An 18,237-nucleotide genomic window follows, 5' to 3' on the forward strand; every position below is an offset into this window, starting at 1 on the left:
AGGAAAACTCTGAGGGCTGTGGCACTGGGAGTAAAGTGACTGCACAGCACATCCTGGAACTTTTCCATATATCAAACTGACAGAGTCTGACAGCTCAGTAAAGTAGAAAAAAAGAATTTCTTTTGACAGGTCATTTCAAAAGATTCAGGTAAATCCCCCGTAAATAACTGTAACTACTGTAACTATGAGTTATTGCCCAGCCTGTTTCAACTATAAGTTTTGAATTAGTTTTAGAAGAGGTGGCCATGGAAGCTTATGCCCACTCAATGTTGCCTTTTAATGATATGACTTTCCAGTAGCTAATGTTCACAATTCTCAAAGTTACACTGCTAAATTCTGAAAGCTCTTACTAAATAGTGATATGCAGATTCTTATGTCACCTATTCAGACACAGTATGCATGTCATTCACAAATCACAGCATAAATTCCATTTATGCCCTTAGAGTTTGCTCTTTCATCTACTGAAGCAAGAAAAGTCTCTGGTATTTCACTGTCCTAAGCAGCATCAAACTACTGACATTTAAAAAACAGAAACATGCCAAGGAAGTAAAGTCTCATGTTTGAGTTTTCCTTTGTTGCTTAGTTATTTCTTGATCTTCCCTTTTGTTTTCTGTTAAAATGCATTTGGCATTCTGTGTCTAAACCATTAACATGAAAGAAAAACCTATGTGCAGCTCACTGAAAGATATGTATATAATGGAATTTAAACAAAGTAAATATATTACACATGTATAGGAATCCACAAATAAATATGTAATATATGAGAGAAAAAGATGTGTTTGATTGCTATTTTAGATTTTATTTTTAACATAGAATGTAATTAGGAGAAACTGCGTATGGCTTCCACAATTCCTTGCGACTAAATATAACTACATTAGAACATTTTTAAAATTGTATTGACTAAGAATGAGGCATAAAACTTGTAATGAGACACAAAATTGACCATTAACTTGGTTTAGCTGCCACTGGTAACAGTGTCAGGGTTCACTTCCAATAGTTCAAGTGCAAAACAGCAGATGCCATGACAACACCACTGTTAACAACAAGACCAACCAATACAGTCACTCATCTTCTTGAGAGAGCAGTGACTGAAAACACGATTGGTTGCAAAGTGCTCTTTACTCACTTGCAGGGAGGAACACTGGTTACTTGTATGAAACATGTAGTCATGTTACATTTACTTCACAGATACAGAATAGAAAACCACTTTTCCTATCAGCAAGTTGTTTTCTTTCACAAGATGTTCAAATAGAATAACAAAGCTTTACTGAAATGGAATACCTAGAAAACTAAAGAAGCGATTTGACTCTTTAGAAGCAATTTTTCTAACAAAGTACAATTTTTGAAAAACTAGAAATTCAGGTTTCTTCCTCCATCTGCAAGATCAAGTAATTAAGCATCTCTTTAAATGATGCTTAGAAGTAACATAATGAACCTTTTCTGTGGGTGGTACACAACAAAATTTTCCACCTTCAAGCACGTATGTAAATTAGATTTACCTCCTCAGCAAACCAATTTCATGGCTAAAGAGACCGTTTCAAGGTAAAGTGGCAAAATCTTGAAAATACAAGAATAATGTTCATATCAAATTGTGCTAGTGGTGAACATTTTCCTGTTCATATAAACTACAACTAAACTACACCCATTTGAGACAGGCCACTCCCAGGTGAGCTGAGCCCCACACTGTGGCTCCCACTCAAACCTACTGTGCGGAAATCAGTTCTGTGGCTGTTCCCATTCCAAGTGTGTTCAATTACATTAAGCAGAGAGAACTTATGCATATACTCTGCAAATACTTTTCTTATTGCTAACTAATTTTCATTTGACAGTCTAGTTTGCTTTTCTGCTTTGCAAACCAGAGGTGGGAACAAATTTAGTCTGTAAAGTCATCCAGAAAATCTCCCCTGTCGTATGTTTTAAATGATTATGTTATGAACTAGGCTTGCATATCAAATAACAGAGGAAATACCAAATGGGAAGGTATAGGGTTGTTCCACTCTCCGTTGCAAGATTTTGCTACAGATTAACTACCCTCTAAGGACTTACAAAGCAAACTTAAACCTGAATGTTTCGCATTATGTATTTGGTATTTCATGTTTTTGTCTCCTTTTCAGCAAAAGTCTTCTCTGTGAAAAACATGGATTTCTAAAGTCCAAGGCAGGGAGTAGGGAGTTGGATAATGAATCCTCTCCCCTTGGTTTTCATAATTGACACGCCCACGCCTTTCAATTTGGTGCATTAATACACAGTAACTGCCATAACCTAACATTGTGAAACATGAGGAACTTTTACAAGCTGCAACTTTATTCTGGTCCTATTATTAAAGATATTTTGTTTCACAGTCTTGCTTTAATTGGCACAAATTCCTCAGAAACCTCCGTCTGTGTTTTAAGGAGTCTGCCATTTTTCCTCTTCCTGAGGTCCTTCCCTCGTGAGTTCAATTTCAGAAGCTTTCCATACCCATTAAAAACTAAAAATAAAACCCCTCATTCAGGGCTCTGATAGCTGTTGGAAAACAACCGAGCAGCAGTCCAGGAAAATAAGGCAAGTTCCTGCAAACTTGGAAAACAGTAAGTGGAAGTCTGAATTTTTGTCACAGCTACAAGACAAGGGCAGTGCAAAAGAATCCCCTTTAGCTGTGTCAGTTCCCCTTCACTCATGTGCCAGCCCTACTCATTACCCTCAAATGGGGCAGCAGACCACAGGAAAGTGGCAGCAGGAATTCTCCTGGGCCTCCAGAGCTTTCACATGGGTCTCAGCATCACTGCTAGCCCTAATTAAATTTTTAAATACCAACCATTTGAGTAAAACACCCCCATTTGTGCAGGAGTTCTGTCTACCACACTTCTAACCTTCACCACCTTAATTATTTCCTACAAGATAGTAAAGACTTTCATCAGTCTTATTATCCTGCTGATATTACTGCAAAAAAAAAAAAAATAAAATAAATTAAAAAGTTTAAAAAGAAAATCTGTTTCAAATGCATTTATAAAATTTCTCAGCATTATTTGATCTACTCTGAGAAAATCCATTTCAGAAGGGACTTTAGACAGATTATGTAACCTTTTTTTTTTCCCAGTAATACACTCAGAATTGTATTTCAGAAGATCACTTCTGAAATACAGCTCCAAGACCAGAGTAGAGTTTCAATGGACATAAACCCACTGAGGGCTGCCTTGATTTCTTAAAAAATAAAAAAAAAAATAAAAAAAAGGAAAAAAAAAAAAGAAAAAGAAAGTGCAGGAAGAAATGTCTTTTTGCACTATCAAAACATTTTCTGGTACCTAGATTTCAATTATTTCCCTTTCGAGTGCACCTATGCATAGAGAGGGTGCTGGATCAGTCCAGCAGTTGCAGGGCATCCTTCCAAGGGCACAAGAGCAATGTCCTCTGGAGTGACTGGCAGCAGGGAAGAAAGGAAGAGGCTTCCCCTGTGCTCCGGCTGTCACCATGGCCCCTCACCCGGAGAGCTGCCAGCGCTGCCCAGGGCCTGAGTGCCGCACCACATTGAAGGGGCCCTGCCCAGCCTCATCTGGCCCCAGGCACACCCTGCTCACGGCCCGGCTCTCCCTTTAACCTCGGCCCTGCTGCATCAGTCCTTGTGCCGGCTTCCTCAGAGAACAGCCTTTTTCCTGCATTTCCCTGATCCCTTCCCCTTGGACTCGCTCCGCGGGCCCGACCCTGGCCCTGCCCCTGCCCCGGGGTCACCGGGCTGTGCCGGGCTCTGGGCTCTGTCCCTGCAGCCCGTCCGAGCTTGCCTTGCCTGTCCCTCCCTCCCTGGGATCCTGCCTGAGCCCGGAGCCTGCTCGGGCCCTGCCTGTCCCCTCCCTGCAGCGCTGGGGCTCAGCTAAAGCCAGGCTGGCTTTAGGGGCTCAGCTGGGGCAAAGCAAGGCCAGGTCTAGAGAAGGACACACGAACCTCTGTAGACCTTGGCCACCCTTCTATCAAACCCTCCCACGTTATGTTTCATTGCAAATTATGAAGTGAGTTACGTATTTATACATAAAGAATGCAAACCTTCTATTTCCATATGAATGCCATATTAAATCAATGAAAAAGGGTATTTTTTTTCGTTTCCATTTTATACTAAAACAAATAAACAGTGATAATAAAAAATAATGAACTCTTGCACAAGGTAAATGGTAATTTTTCTTTTTTTTCCCCAAGATTCAGGAGATTTTAAGTAAAGTATCTAGATTTAAATAAAAAGCAGTGAAAGAAGAATGTAAGCTACAATATTCATTGTTGTTTCCACATTTGACTGGTCAACAAACCCACTTGAACCTTTTAGGCAATTCTCATAATTGAAAAGAATAATGCATTGATTTTTATGAAGTTGTCCTTTTACTACAGTTCTCTTGCAGAAGATTATTACAGAAGCATTGCTGTTACTCTTTTTAATGAAGAGTGAAATCCAGAGCATGTGTTTGGTTTGTTTTGATTATGTTCCCTGATGTGCAGCATTTTTTCTTTCTTCCCAAGATTTTATTTTGGCCGCAGAATCTCATTAACATCTAAGAATTGTTTCTATTTTGGCTTCTTTTCTAAGTAGGCTCTAAACATAAAATGAGAAACAAATGAATAGAGGAGATGGCAATGAAGAATAAACAAAAATGCAAGGGGGGAATGCTCCAGTTAGCTGGAAGGAAACATTGGTGAGTCTCTCATTGCTGTAAATCAGGAGAATGCAGTTTCCCGCTCCTGACCCATAGGAGAAATAAACTTTCCAGCAATTAGAGCTGTCAAAAAATCAGTCATGTGAAATGTTTGCAAGAATCTCATCTGCTCCCATCAATCCCATTTTGCTGCTAAGTTCAGTAAGGTTCACCAGATTTACTCTACTGATTAATGGATGCTGTTTGGTGGAACTCTGCTGCTTTAATGCAGTATGACATCTTTAGAGAATTATGAGACAGGAAGCAATCTTTCTACTAATGCACATAAAAATATCACAAAAGTTTGTCCAGACTCTCTATAGGCAAAAGAGGTTAAAGATCATATAGAAGTCAAAGCCATGAAACTTAAGTTAATTTTCTTATTTATGCTCAAGATAGAGCAATAAATGCAGAGACAGGCACAGACAAAATAAGACCAATCAGTCCCACTTTGCTACTGCAGACTTTTAACCTGTAATCTTTTCCATTGAAATGGGTAAAAATTTCTGCTTCTCTCAATATTAAGCCTGGTGGATATCAATAGATGGTGTTTAGACCTACTTCCAATACAAGGAACAAGAGTATGTATTTTTCAGAAAAGAAGTTTCCCAAGTTTCCCAAGAATAAATTCTTTCTCTCCCTCCTTTCCACAGCACACATGGTGGCCACACACCTCATAAGCTTTGCAGGTAAAAGTGTTTGTGTAACATACTCTCAATGGGCTCTAACACCTGTTTATCAAAACACCACAAATCAAAAACTGAATTGTCTTAGGAACATGAAGGGGTTTTTAATTACATATATAAAAATTTGTTGTGTGTAGAAAGCAACATCAAGGTCAATGCCATGGGGAAAAATAGGTAGCCCATGAAATACATAAATACATTCTGGGAAAACAAGACTGGAGAACACGGCAAGAAATGTTATTTACAGAGTAAAGCAACATACAGCCCACACTGGGAAGGAAACACAACTCCTACACACAAATTCATATGTGCTCTATAGACTTTTTAACTGCACATATGTAATATTGCTGCAGTCACATTTAGGGAAAAGTAATGATATAGTCATCTAGTTCAGAACCACATAAACTATTAATGATAATATAGGTAACTAGTGATTTCTGCATCAATTAAAACTTTGCATGGTCTCAGTAAAGTAAGAAAACACAAAATCTTTTCACCATTCCTAAATTAGACCATGTTTTTTTCTTAAAACATTGTTAAAGAATACTCATGTCAAATTCTGCACAAATATGTACCACAGTTATCAAATCCTGAAATTGAACATCTGCTGCCAGCAAAGACAACCGTAATTTTTATGTTGCTCTGTTTTCTCCTTGATGTTTTGCTAGTTAACCAAGGCTATGTTGTAGTGGCCCATACATCCCATCAATCCAGACAGGGAAGTCTGATCTATCCCTTGCTGAAAGAGGAAGTACGTGCCTAACCAGTCTCTGACAGGCTTCTGGAAATCTCTACTTGCTGCATGTGCAACTGTACACATGAAGTGTTTGCAAAGTGGGTTCAGAAAAGGCCTTCTCTTCCAGCTGTAACTAAGTTTGAACTCAACCATTTCAAAGTTCCAAAAGTTATGATAAGTTCTTTTACCTCTTACTTCTAGGCACGGCTGAAATGTCAAAATACAATGGGAAAGACTGTTCTGTGGTATTTCCAGCTGGGACTTGAAGTAGGCATGTAATAAATCTCACAAAGAAGGTCTGTTCTTGTGAGATTTCCACCACAGTTTTGCAGACTCAAGAGGTTTGAACAAGCTTTTTTAAGCATTTGAACTTTTGGCTGCTTAGCTGAACCATTTGTGGCTGACCATCGCTGATCTATGCTTACTGCTGAAGTGTGGCTTGGCTTGAAGTCCTTTTTAAGGAATTGTTTGGAGAAATGACACATGCAAAGCCCATACACCTGGGAATGACCATGACAGAATTATTCTTGTTTTTCAACAGAAACACACTCCTCTACACAGAAATTTCTGCTCCTAAGATGCAGCCCTTTCAGGGCACAATAAGACAGTTAATGGCCAATGGCCTGACTTTGCAAAGCTGCTCACTGTTGCTGTATTTCACTGCCTGCCACTGGAATCACTGCCCCTGAGCAGCTCAACATCTGAGTTATGAGGTATGTGTGAATCTTAGGAGATCCTGCATGTTCCACCTCAAATCTACTTTTTTCCTGAAATAAGCTGTTTCTTACATCCTTTATGTGACTCAAACTCCAAACCCATTCCTGGCAGAAGTGATGGTGAATAATGCCAACTACAGTAGCAAGCATTTGGAAGAAATTAATCTGTACACTTATATAAACTGGGAAGGTAACAAAATCCATTCTTTACTCTCTGGCCCTAAAACCTTTGTGGTAAGAAAAAAACCTCCAACATTTTCCACATTACCTGCTTCACTTCTACATCTCATTTAACACATATAAATAAGCATAATAACATTCTACAGTTATAACCTTCAGCTCAAAAGCTGCTTTTAATTCTGCAGAGAACTAAATATGAGTGTAGGATAATGAGGAGAATGGTGCTAGAGTTTTCACTGCAATGTTTGTGCTTTATGTGGTGGAACCACACTGGGTGAGGGCAGCTGGGCTAAATGATGTCTTTGAGGGTAGAATGGATTTAACACCAGTGTACAAAGAGCAGATCTATAAGAAAAAGAAAAAAAAAAAAAGAGAAAAAAGGGCAGAAAAACAAAAGCACTGCCATTTCCCTGCAGCAAAATCTTTGCCCTTTACACTAATACCCCTGCTTCTCCTGGTATCATTCTGTCCATAATATGCAAGAGCATACACTGGGAAAAAAGTCACAAGACAGATTTAGTAGTCTGTATTTTTGTTTTCTTTATAAAATCTATTTGAGTTGTCTGGGGGCTGAAAATTTTGCAGACCTTGTAGCAAGAGTCTGATCAGCCTTTTTTAAAGTTCTGTGACATAGCAGGTACCTGACCTACTTGTGAAGTTCCTGCTCCATCTTGGCATCCAAACCATGTGAAAAATCTTCTGAGTGTCCAAACTAACACACAGCATGTGAGCCTGACATTCCTGGCTTTCAGAGGGACTATCACAAAGTGATCTAAACAATGAAGTCATGAAGCTATGAATGTAACCTTACAGCTTCACTGATAAATTACATTATTTGTCTGTCAAAGCAAAGGGAGATGTGGCTGGGATTTTACAGACTGAAGGCTGAACTTGCCTACAGATGAAATTGATATGCAAGCATCCACAAGAGGGACCAAAATACCAGGCTCTTAGCCCATGTTTGTAAGCCTCTTAATGAAACCATATAAATATCACCACTAAACAACAACTCTGAGCCCAATCATGAAACGAGTTCAATCACCACTGGTTTTACTGCTTTCATGCAGAGAATCTGACTCATTGGAAGAAAATTAACCCCAACATCCACATTCACAAAATACAAGAGCCTGAACCAGGCCTGCCTGAGTTTATGAAGTTGTTCCCCTCTTTTCACACCTATGAGATAATTGGTTTATGGATTGAACTTAAATGCAAACATCAGGCCTCAAATCTGTATCCCTTAAAAAAACAGTAGGAAAACCTTTAAGAGTCTGAATCTTGAGACTCAGCACTAAGCAAGGAAGAATAATAAATCTCAGCACACTCAATATTTTGGAAAGTTCAGACTCAGAGCCAATTCTAAGTCTGGACATTTGGCCATATACCCACAGGCTTGCCCTTTCCATGCATTCTTGTATGTTAAGACAAACTCAAGAAGCCCTTGGGATCATTATTTTTTTTTTTATTTGCTTTTGCCTGTTTAAAAGACCAAGAATAAACACGGGAAATAAGATTACTCCTTTTATGGCTGTATAGATGTAGATTTTTCAAATTCTGATGCTCTTCTTTTAGAAGGTTTGGCAGATAAAGATACTGAGAAGCCTTACCCTGTCACTCCATTCTGTAAGGAACCAGCTCTTGGCACAGGGGCCCATGTCGCAGTTCTCGATGTCATTTGGCCGCAACTTCATGTTACATTCCTCATCATCAACAACGTCCCCAAGGTTGCTGACACACTTCACATCTCGAGTCCTCTGCCCCACTCCACAAGGCACTGAACACTGTGACAAAAGGGAGGTTGCATCAGGACTCTGTGCAAGGACTGCAAGTGGTTTACCAGGGAGCTGGGATCATTCAGTTCATTCATTCCTGCTAAGACATCTTTCTGCTTAGGAAACTTACGGTCATAGTCAAGCAGGGATTTATTGAACTAAGATTTACTTACTTCCAAGCCTTTTAATATTCCACTTGTTTTAAACAAAACCAAATTGATGTTTGATTAGTGATACCTGGAAGAAAATTTGTATTCTTTCTGAGGTATTCTGCCCCAGATGAACAGATCTTACTTACTGAGGTCCACTCTGTCCTGATCTGCCACTCGCTGCAGATCTTGAGCTGGCAGGTGCTGGTTGTGTCAGGTTTCTCCAGGTGCTGGCAGCGGTACTGCTGCACTGTCAGCGTGCGGTTGGCATAGATCTGCCTGCACAGGATCTGCCGGTGCTGCATTCCCAGCCCACAGGTTTTGCTGCACTCAGACCACTCCCCTATATCCCAGCTGAAGTGAAAAAAAAGGAAATCTTTGTTCCACAAAGAATTGTTACCACTGACCTTAACAGAACTGGAATGACATTATCCTGATGCCAGTCCAGAATCCTATGAAATCACACTTCAGTCTCTGTGTGTGCAACATTCCCTTAGGAGGCACCATCACACACTTGTTTACACAGCCTTCCTGCAGAGGCTGGTAATAATGAGCATGGATACAGACTGCACAGTTCATGCTCTCAAGACATATTACAAGTGTTACTTAAGCCTGTAATAGCTGCTTGTCTGTAATATATATTACTGTTCTAATGACACTTCCCAAAAGTTTAAAATGTGCTGCATAAAAGTTTTCTGCAGAAAAGGCTCTAAAAAAGACCAGCAACATAAAAATCACAAAATGCATCCAGGCATTCATTTATCAGTAAAACTGAAATAGTAAATGACAAGCAATGAACAAATATAATTAACTTTAGAGACTGAAAAAATCTCTAGATTTATCCTTCTTATTCCAAAAATTCAATGTATTCATTTAGTTATCTTTGTATAAATATGTAATTTTTAATTTTTTCTTTACAAGCATTAAGACAGACACACGCCCAAAGGAAGTATCTAAACTGTTTACACATTTTATTTCTGAACTCTTGTGGACAGCAAGCAAAATCTCTGCATTTATATACTTGCATTTCTTTGTTTATACTCTTGATATTATCCTGAATGAGTTGTTAGAATGAAAAGGGTAAGGAAAACATTTATGATGAGAGAAGCCACCTCCAGGTAAATAATTTCAGAAGTTCCTGAGTATCTAATATGCACTAGGAAATTGCTCATCAGGGACATCTGAGCCTATAAGGGCATTTACATCATTAGAAACTCCCCTGGGATAAGGAGTGACCACTTGGTGCTCAGAAGAGAACTGAAGAGTATAACCACAAGAGAGATGGAAAATTGACCTAAGAGAGTTGCTCTAATAGCAACCAGGTTTAGCCCTTTCCTTTCCTTGGTATACATTCTGGATGAACTATTTGTCTGGTTATTTTTTAAATTTTTATTTATATTTTTAATTTTAAGTGTTTCAAACAAGTTGCCCAGCCAATTGCAATTCAGAGTCTCCCAATAGCAAGTGTGATTCAGAAGGAAACCACACCTGAGCTGGTTCTATCAGTGTGCTGGAAACAAGGACCACCACCTGAGAAACCAGTTTTGGAGCTAAAGAACTGCTCTATTGAGGGCAAAGAAGTGAATGTACATAGGGGCTGCTTTGAGCACTGTCTCATCTTTAAATAATGAAAGTATGGCCACTGTAGCACACTGATCTCATGTGAAGTCACAGAATCTGCAGAGCCTCTTCTTTACACAGGCATATGCAGAAGCCTCTCACTTGAAAAAGTGTACCCACAGAGACCACATAGAGCAGGTCTGCCTGAACAACCACACACAACTGAGAAACTGCTACACCTACTTGGTTCCAGGTTCCCCTTTGTTTACTCTGCTATTGCCTCCAGGGAAGGGGAAGAAGACCACCAACAACTATGGAAAAATAATCCACTACAATTTACAACACAAGTGCACTGTATTTAGAAGCTCAAACTACTTTCCTACTTAGAATATATCTTTGATATGCAAGATCTCAATGATACTGGCTTCTTTCACTTGACTTAGATTATAGTATCTTACAAAGCAGGGCATGGGAAGAGGTTGCAGGCCTCCTCTTCTGGAATGGGTTTGGTACTGCTGTCACAGTAACCCTCAGGTACCTCCTCGTGAGTGATTCTGTTAACGCAGTGGAAAATTGGGTACTGTGATCCTGAAATGAAGCAGACAATTAGGTAAAGAATTGCAAAAGATTCTGCAGCAGTAACAGCAGCATCCAACATTTATGCAGAAAGGAAAAGCATAACCTGACAACAGGAAACACAGACAAAGGCTTTATCCAAAATTTCCAAATGTAAGAGCTGTAAGGATGCAGTAGCAATTTCCACACTGTTTAAATTCCAGCAGATCTATTTGCTCAGTCATCTTAAATGGAAATCTAGGACAAGAGTTGGTGGCAGTTCTCATGGGAAGCATTTTCACTTCGTAAAAAAAAAAAGATAATAGTATTTCTTCTATGCCAAAGTTTTAGAAATGTGCTTTGAAATCTCAGGTTTTCATCAAAACTGTTAATTTAGCTTCTCTTTTCCTCAGGTAGCACAAAAGTAACTTTTTCTTTTCTTGCAACTTGGAATTTTGGAAGGTTATTTAAATTTGGTGGATCATTAAAAAAAATTAAAAACAGTCATCTATATTTCTGCATGAAAAAATGAAGTAGAAGAAAATGGAAAATACAGAGGAAAGAAAAAAGCAGAAAGTCTCCTATACTGAATGATGCAAAATGAAAACAAAGCCTGAAATAGTACAGATTTTTTTCCTGATTTTTCCACTCCCTTCTTTGTCAGCCTATATAACCTCATTTGGCTTGAAATGCCTTAGGGCCATATGAGAGTCACAGGCGTCTCACACCAAGATTATAAGAAATGCTCACACAGTCTCAACAGTCTCAGGATCCGGCTCTCCAGATCCAGTTTCTTTTGAATTTAACTCAATCAGAACATGCACACATTCTTCATATTATGGGAAAAGAGACACTTATTTTTGGCAGTTCTGTTGCAACATTTCGTGGAGTAAATTGGAGGCTGAAATTAATTTTTTTTATTTTTATTCTTTTTCTTAAGACTTACAGTTTTGCTATCTTCATTTTGACTCAGATTTCATTAATACCACAGCCAAGAGTGACCAAATCTCTGCAGAAAGGACAAGAACTACACGCCAATGTTGATAAGGCCATGGCATACACAACCAAGATTTCTATGATGTAAAGGAAGAATACATTTACCCTGATGTGTTTCTGCAACTGCACCACAAGTTACCAGACCTGGATACTAAAATTCACCTTGAATACGGGAATTCATTCACCCAGCAGTTGGTACAGACTGACTGCTGCTAGCCAATCATCAGACACAATTATGGATTCTGCCTATATGACTTGTAGTAAAAGCACAGTGTGCTTAAAAGCTAACTAAAATATTTTTCTCCACAAAAGGGCTGACTTAAAGAAGTCTGAATTTTACTGATTGTATTTTAGCTCTAGTACTTTTGCAGTAATTTCTCCAAGGAGAAACTTTTTTTTTTTTTTAATCTGAGAAGCAATTTTGATTGCTATCAATACTGCTGGTTTTTTTCAGCTCTGTCTGTAGCTATAACATGGACACTCATCTGGCCTTGGACCAAATTTACAATGTTTCTCTCAATTTACAAGTCCTCTCAGACGAATTAAGAAGCAAATGTTCTACATGCATATGAACTGGTGACAGTCAGCTGAGCTCTCACACTGGTACATGTTTATTTTAAACCTCTGCAGTGTTATGGGTATGGTGGTGGGTGGCTAAGCATAGTACAAAAGATTTCACTTTCACCACCACAAAAATTTATTCTTCCAAGTAATTGCTTGTGTTCTGCATTACTGAAACTGTGGTCACTGTGAATGTCTGGCAGCAAAGTTTAATCTTTGCAGTATATGCAAGCAGTGTATGCACCACTTCCCAAAAGCTCACCAGGCCCTTTCCATCCCTTTTCCTTCCCACTTCTTCTCTATTAAAACCTCAGATTTCTGAAGTCACATCAGTGCTGCTCCAACAACATCCAATGAGACAAAGATATGTCTGATGAAATGCCTGTGAAACCTTCCCATGAAGATCCAGGAAACTGTTGACAGAGACACAAAGAGCATGATGGGTATATCTGACAAAGCTGGAGAGGCAAGAGGGAATGGTAAAGAATGCCAAAGAATGTTGAGGAAAGCAGCTGCGTATCAAGGGTATGGGAGAGAGCAGCTTGCCATAAATACTGAAATATTTCCTTTCAGAGGTAAATGTTGTACCTTGCCTTAATATTTCCATGCTTTCTGTTGTTAATCTTGCTGTTTCTACTGTTTCAAATATAAGCACAGGTAATAGTAGTGACATGCCTTTTGGTTGTGAGAACAGACAACAGCAGGTCTAACAATGCTTTGTGCATACACAGAGCACTTACCTTTCCCACATGTAGTAGTGCACTCAGTTTTTCCAACCTGCTTCCAGTTGTGTTCTCGGTTTTGTCTTGGTGGTTGCATAGCAGGCACCTGGTTTTCTGGCTGATGAGAAGGAAATCTTCCTGGTTGAATAACTGGAAAAGTCCCAGCTGACTGTCCAGTGAGGATGTCTGTCTCTCTATGCAAATCCTCATCCTCATGACTTGTACTTTCTGGCATTCCTAACTGACCGTTCAATGGCTCCCCTGATGACGGACAATAATAGAAAAGTAAAACAATGAGCCTCATGAAAATATTAGCCTATTTATTATTCTCTAGTAATTAGAAATGGAGAATCATTAAACTTGGAAGCAGCTTTAATCTGCTACATAGAGACTGCCTAATAGTGACCTGCAAAGATTGTGCTGTTTTAAACTAAGATAACCAAGTCTTAGCCAGCAAATACATTAAAAACTAAAAACTGAGGAATCTCCAAAGACAACGTAGAGTTAACTAACCCAGTGTCAAAATTTCCCAAAGCATTTTTGTTTTGTTTCATGCTCTGCAGTCTGTGCCTCCCCATGTCACAGCACAGCTGGTCCTCATTATGAACATACCAAACACTCAGAAATTTGTCAAAGCAAGTCACGAACATTAAAATTAGGACCAAATTCACTTGCAGAGTTTCTCCTGTCCTTCAGAACTTCCTAGGAGTACACAGCACATATCCACAGCTCAGGCAGGAGCTGCTCAGACTCTTGCTTGGGAAGAGAACACTGCTCTGTTTGATCCTCTCCAGTTGAAAGAGGAAAGGGGGATTGTGGAGGATTGTTTTAAAGTATCTCAAAAAGACTCTGAAAAGAAAGATCATGTTCTATTTCATTTCTGAGACATGGTTACAACACTCCTACTCAAAGTAGTAATCTTCCCAGATAAAACATAATAAACCTTGCCAGTTTTAATTCACTGAAGTTTTACCAAATCAATGCTGAGTTTTCATTCAATATGTAGGGTGAAATTCTGGGCCTCTCCCACATCAATGGCAGCATTTACAATGAATTCATTGCTATGAGTTTCTCCATTAGCTTATTAAGTACCAAAATGTGTTTGATAAAAGGAAATGGTGGCTTTTTACCTGGCCTCCTGTGAGCAAGCAACTGAGGACTAATGACATTGTCTCCTGGAATGATATATTCATAATGTATACCCGGGTTAGGCTGCTGATGTATCATCTAAGAAGAAAACCAGCCATACATTAAGTTCTTCCACTTGTTATATTATTAATACTTAAATACCAACTTGAACTGATCAGCTATATAACATTATTTATCACTGGTTGGGATAGAAGAAATGGTTAATGACTGTCTCCAAAAAATGCAAAAAGAAGAAAATACAAGTTACTGTTTGCAAAGAAGAAAATAAAAGCTCCTGCATTTGCAAATTGAACTAGTTTATGATGGCAGAGAAACTGTCTAAATCTTCTTTGAAAAACCTAAGACTGCTGTGCTTGGGGCCAAGGTGTGCTGTGGGCTGTGCTGGCCGAGCAGCAGAGGCTCACACCAGGCCTCAGCAGCAGAAGATTGTCCAAAGGTCATCAAAAGAGTGTCAGATAGCAGGAACTTGACAGACACCTCAGGAAACAAAAGCAAAAAGGAAACAAAGCAGAAAAAAACTACTACAACCCCCAACCCCACACATGCAGCCTACTGTGTTTTTAGAGGTTCCTCAGCGGCTCGAGGAGAGCGCCTGCAGAGAGCACATGCGCGTTACTCTGCACCCATCACAAAGGCAGCTGCTCCTTCCAGCACCCTGCAGCTCCCTCAGCACCCCATGGAGCCCCAACAATCCACCAGCCCAAACTGGGGCTGTCCTGCTGCCCACCCCATGAGCACTGCAAAGATCAGGGAGCAGATCCCAAAGGCCCATGGACTTGCTGCAGCAGCTGAAGATCATTGCAGCCCTCCTGCATCCTTCCACATTCATTTTCAAATGAACGAAGATGCAGCATAAGCACAGCCAGAGTCCCCCTGCCTTACAGCAAACCACAACTCATCAATGTGTTCTTTTTGGAACACAGGTGGGAACCAGAAGTTTTCTCCTTTCAATATGAAAATGAAGCTCAGGGTTTTCAGAATGCTGCTGCATGAGCCCACATGAGCTGACAGGAGCATGACTGACGGTCACTGTTACTCTGGGTGTGCTTGCTTAAGCAGTTGGGCACAATAGGACCTGAGAAAGATACGACTTTAGGAAAGCTTTTTTAAACTGTTAGCAGCACACTCCATTCCCAGCTGACCCTACTGCACTGCTGCTCTGAGTCTCAGTGTTTCCAAACTACAAATGCAGGGGTGTCCTGAGCTGTTAGTTTCACCACTTTAGCTCTGATTACGTCAGTACTGCTACTACTATGTGACATTTATGTTTTAGCCTGAGCTCTCTGTGGGGATTAGTCTGATAGAAGCCTCAGACTATACTCAAAGTACCTTTTAAAACCAAGCCAAATAAAACCAGAACACAAACAAACAAAAATTCAAACCAACAAACCCACAAGCAAACACCAGAGCTTGCTCTGGCTCTTTGGTTCTCACAATCCATGGACATAAAAGTAAAATGTCCTGCTATCCTAATGGCCAAGTGACCCAGCAGAGCACAGCTAACGCTCCAAGGCTTCACTAAATTCACATCTATTAATACCAACTAGCGATTCAGACTTTTGTTTTAACTTATGTCAAAATCACTCTTTCCTTGCCAAATATAATAGCTGTTCCTCTAAACACTGTCCCTCAGAGAGCATTCACTTTTCTGAACCATCTAATAATGCACTGCCTGTAGTATTTTTTTGTAAGGTTGGGTCCTTCCAATGTCACTTTCTTATCCAAAAAATACACCCTCTTTGTGGTCCTGAGAGAACCATGAGCTGTGAATTGACTTCAGCAGTAGAGTACACTTCCCTTCCAGAACCAGGACCCTGTTCTTTAGATGGTTCCAGAACAACTTCCCAGTGGTTCCCACGTGATGGTTTTCCCATCACATTTCTCAAAACAACTGACCGGCATATTTTAGAGAGAGCTTAATTGATGAAGACCCTAATTAGCATATTGTTCCAGCTTTACTGCAGGAGAATACCTCAAACGATAGAATAGTTTTGCTTTGAGTTAGTGGACCTAAGTCTTTGTAGCAATGTATACTTCACACTTGGACAGAACTTGCGCCTCTTCTTCTTGTTACTTATTACCTCCTGTAAATCAGAAAGCTTTTTCCTCCACATTTCAGAGTGGAAGAAAGCATGATCTCAGGAAAACAGAACAGAAAGCCATTTGGAGTTCCCATCTGCAAATCTCTTCATTTTTCTACACAGAGCATAAGGATCATGAGTATGGGTGAATGGAGAATTACATGACTCAGGCACTGTAAGATGAAGTCTGAAAAAAGACATCTATATCTGCTTGGCTACACATTTCAAACCCACGAGCAAGACTGTGTCATACTGAGCACTGATTTGCATCTAGCACTATTCACCTTTATCTTCCCACACTGTATTAAAAAAGAGACTAAACTATCATCCTATACTGAATGGTAGCATTCCTCCTATCAACCAGAAACATCTCAGGTCCAGTCAAATCAGAAGTGCCAATCCACAGCAGTAAACACAGAGCAAAGCTGGTAAAGCAACTTTCTTACGCTCCCTAAACCTAAACCAAAGCATTGCAATATCAAACATCAAAACTAACATCTAACAACATCAAAACTTAAGGCTTTTTTATGATATTACTTTGGAAATATCTGTTTAATCCACTTTCTAACCCTCTTCTGTCTGGGTCATTATGTACTGGGCATTATCTGGCTGAAAAGAAAAACTCAGGACCAAGCCTCAACTCACAAACCCTGTGATTGCACAATGACATGAACATTTGAAAAACACAGAGTCTGCATTGCACAGTTTAGGAGCCAAATTGTTTATTTTCCCAAGTTTTTCCCAGTCAATTACAATCAATTGGAAAAGAAGTTTGGATCAATTGGACTAGATGATCCTAGAGGTCTTTTGCAACCTTGATGATTCTAGCATTAGCATAATTATTACCTTACTTTACTGGACACCATATAGCAGATGGGGAATAACTTTTCCAACATCTAGCTTTTCCCAGCTTAGTAATCAGCATAGTTATTATTAATTTTTCTATGAAATTATCCTGTACACTCACTTTTCTACTCCATATTGCACTCAAGGTCAAAAAAGGCACAGCTGGATGAAAGAATCATATATTCAGTTCATCTAGTTTTTTCAATAAATGAATTTTACTGTGTGGAAGTGTATAATTTCAGAACACACCACTTAGCTTGGAAGAAGTTGTAATAAATTCCAGTTATATTTTTATTTCAGTATGAAGAACTAAAAACCCATCCTATCTGAAGTAAAAAGCTTTCTCAATATGATTTCTCCCTCTTAGACACAATTTTTCTTCTCCCTTTCTCAAATGGCCATTATATATGGTCTCCTATCACAGCTACCTATTAAAACTGCCCTGCTTCAAATCCTACATTCTGTAGGTTTATGGACTTGTTTCTTTTAAAAGAAACTGAGATGGTGACAGGCCTTGTCTGGCTTAAGTATTTGCTTCTTCACTGTAAAATTAAACTATGCCAAATTTGTTTCAATAGGAAAGTATCCAGAAAAAATCCAGTTCACAAAAGAAAACCCTTGGACACTTGTATGCCTTATTTCTACTTTACTGAACAAGTTCAATTGGTTTTACTGGATCAGTTAAGTCTGAGAGAAAAAGGCTTGATTTAGATTTTCTATGATTTGGAGCAAAATGGATACCACACGAAACAAATGGAAAATAGCAAAACTAACATTTCAAAATTAAAGTAACAGAGAGTTGGTACTGAATGCCATTTTAGGGTTGCATTTTAACAATGAACTGAACAATTTCTTTTCCATCAGAAAGAATAA

The 18,237-nt window shown here is 39.2% G+C and overlaps 1 protein-coding gene across 3 annotated transcripts in view; it reads right to left on the reverse strand.

Annotated features, from left to right (window-relative positions):
• Nucleotides 1-18,237, reverse strand: part of THSD4 (thrombospondin type 1 domain containing 4) — a 234,349-nt gene that overhangs the window by 11,509 nt on the left and 204,603 nt on the right. For all 3 annotated transcript variants that reach the window (XM_005521456.3, XM_088063116.1, XM_014251253.2), the window contains 5 exons: nucleotides 14,419-14,515; nucleotides 13,307-13,549; nucleotides 10,913-11,042; nucleotides 9,044-9,248; nucleotides 8,581-8,754 (listed from right to left, as the gene is read on the reverse strand). In XM_005521456.3, the coding sequence (XP_005521513.2) occupies nucleotides 8,581-8,754; nucleotides 9,044-9,248; nucleotides 10,913-11,042; nucleotides 13,307-13,549; nucleotides 14,419-14,515 (849 nt within the window). The remainder of the gene's footprint in view (nucleotides 1-8,580; nucleotides 8,755-9,043; nucleotides 9,249-10,912; nucleotides 11,043-13,306; nucleotides 13,550-14,418; nucleotides 14,516-18,237) is intronic.

Source organism: Pseudopodoces humilis, chromosome 16 (assembly GCF_049639895.1).
Source record: "Pseudopodoces humilis isolate 2021_Gansu_Grassland_sample_001 chromosome 16, ASM4963989v1, whole genome shotgun sequence".
NCBI classification, from domain to species: domain Eukaryota; kingdom Metazoa; phylum Chordata; class Aves; order Passeriformes; family Paridae; genus Pseudopodoces; species Pseudopodoces humilis.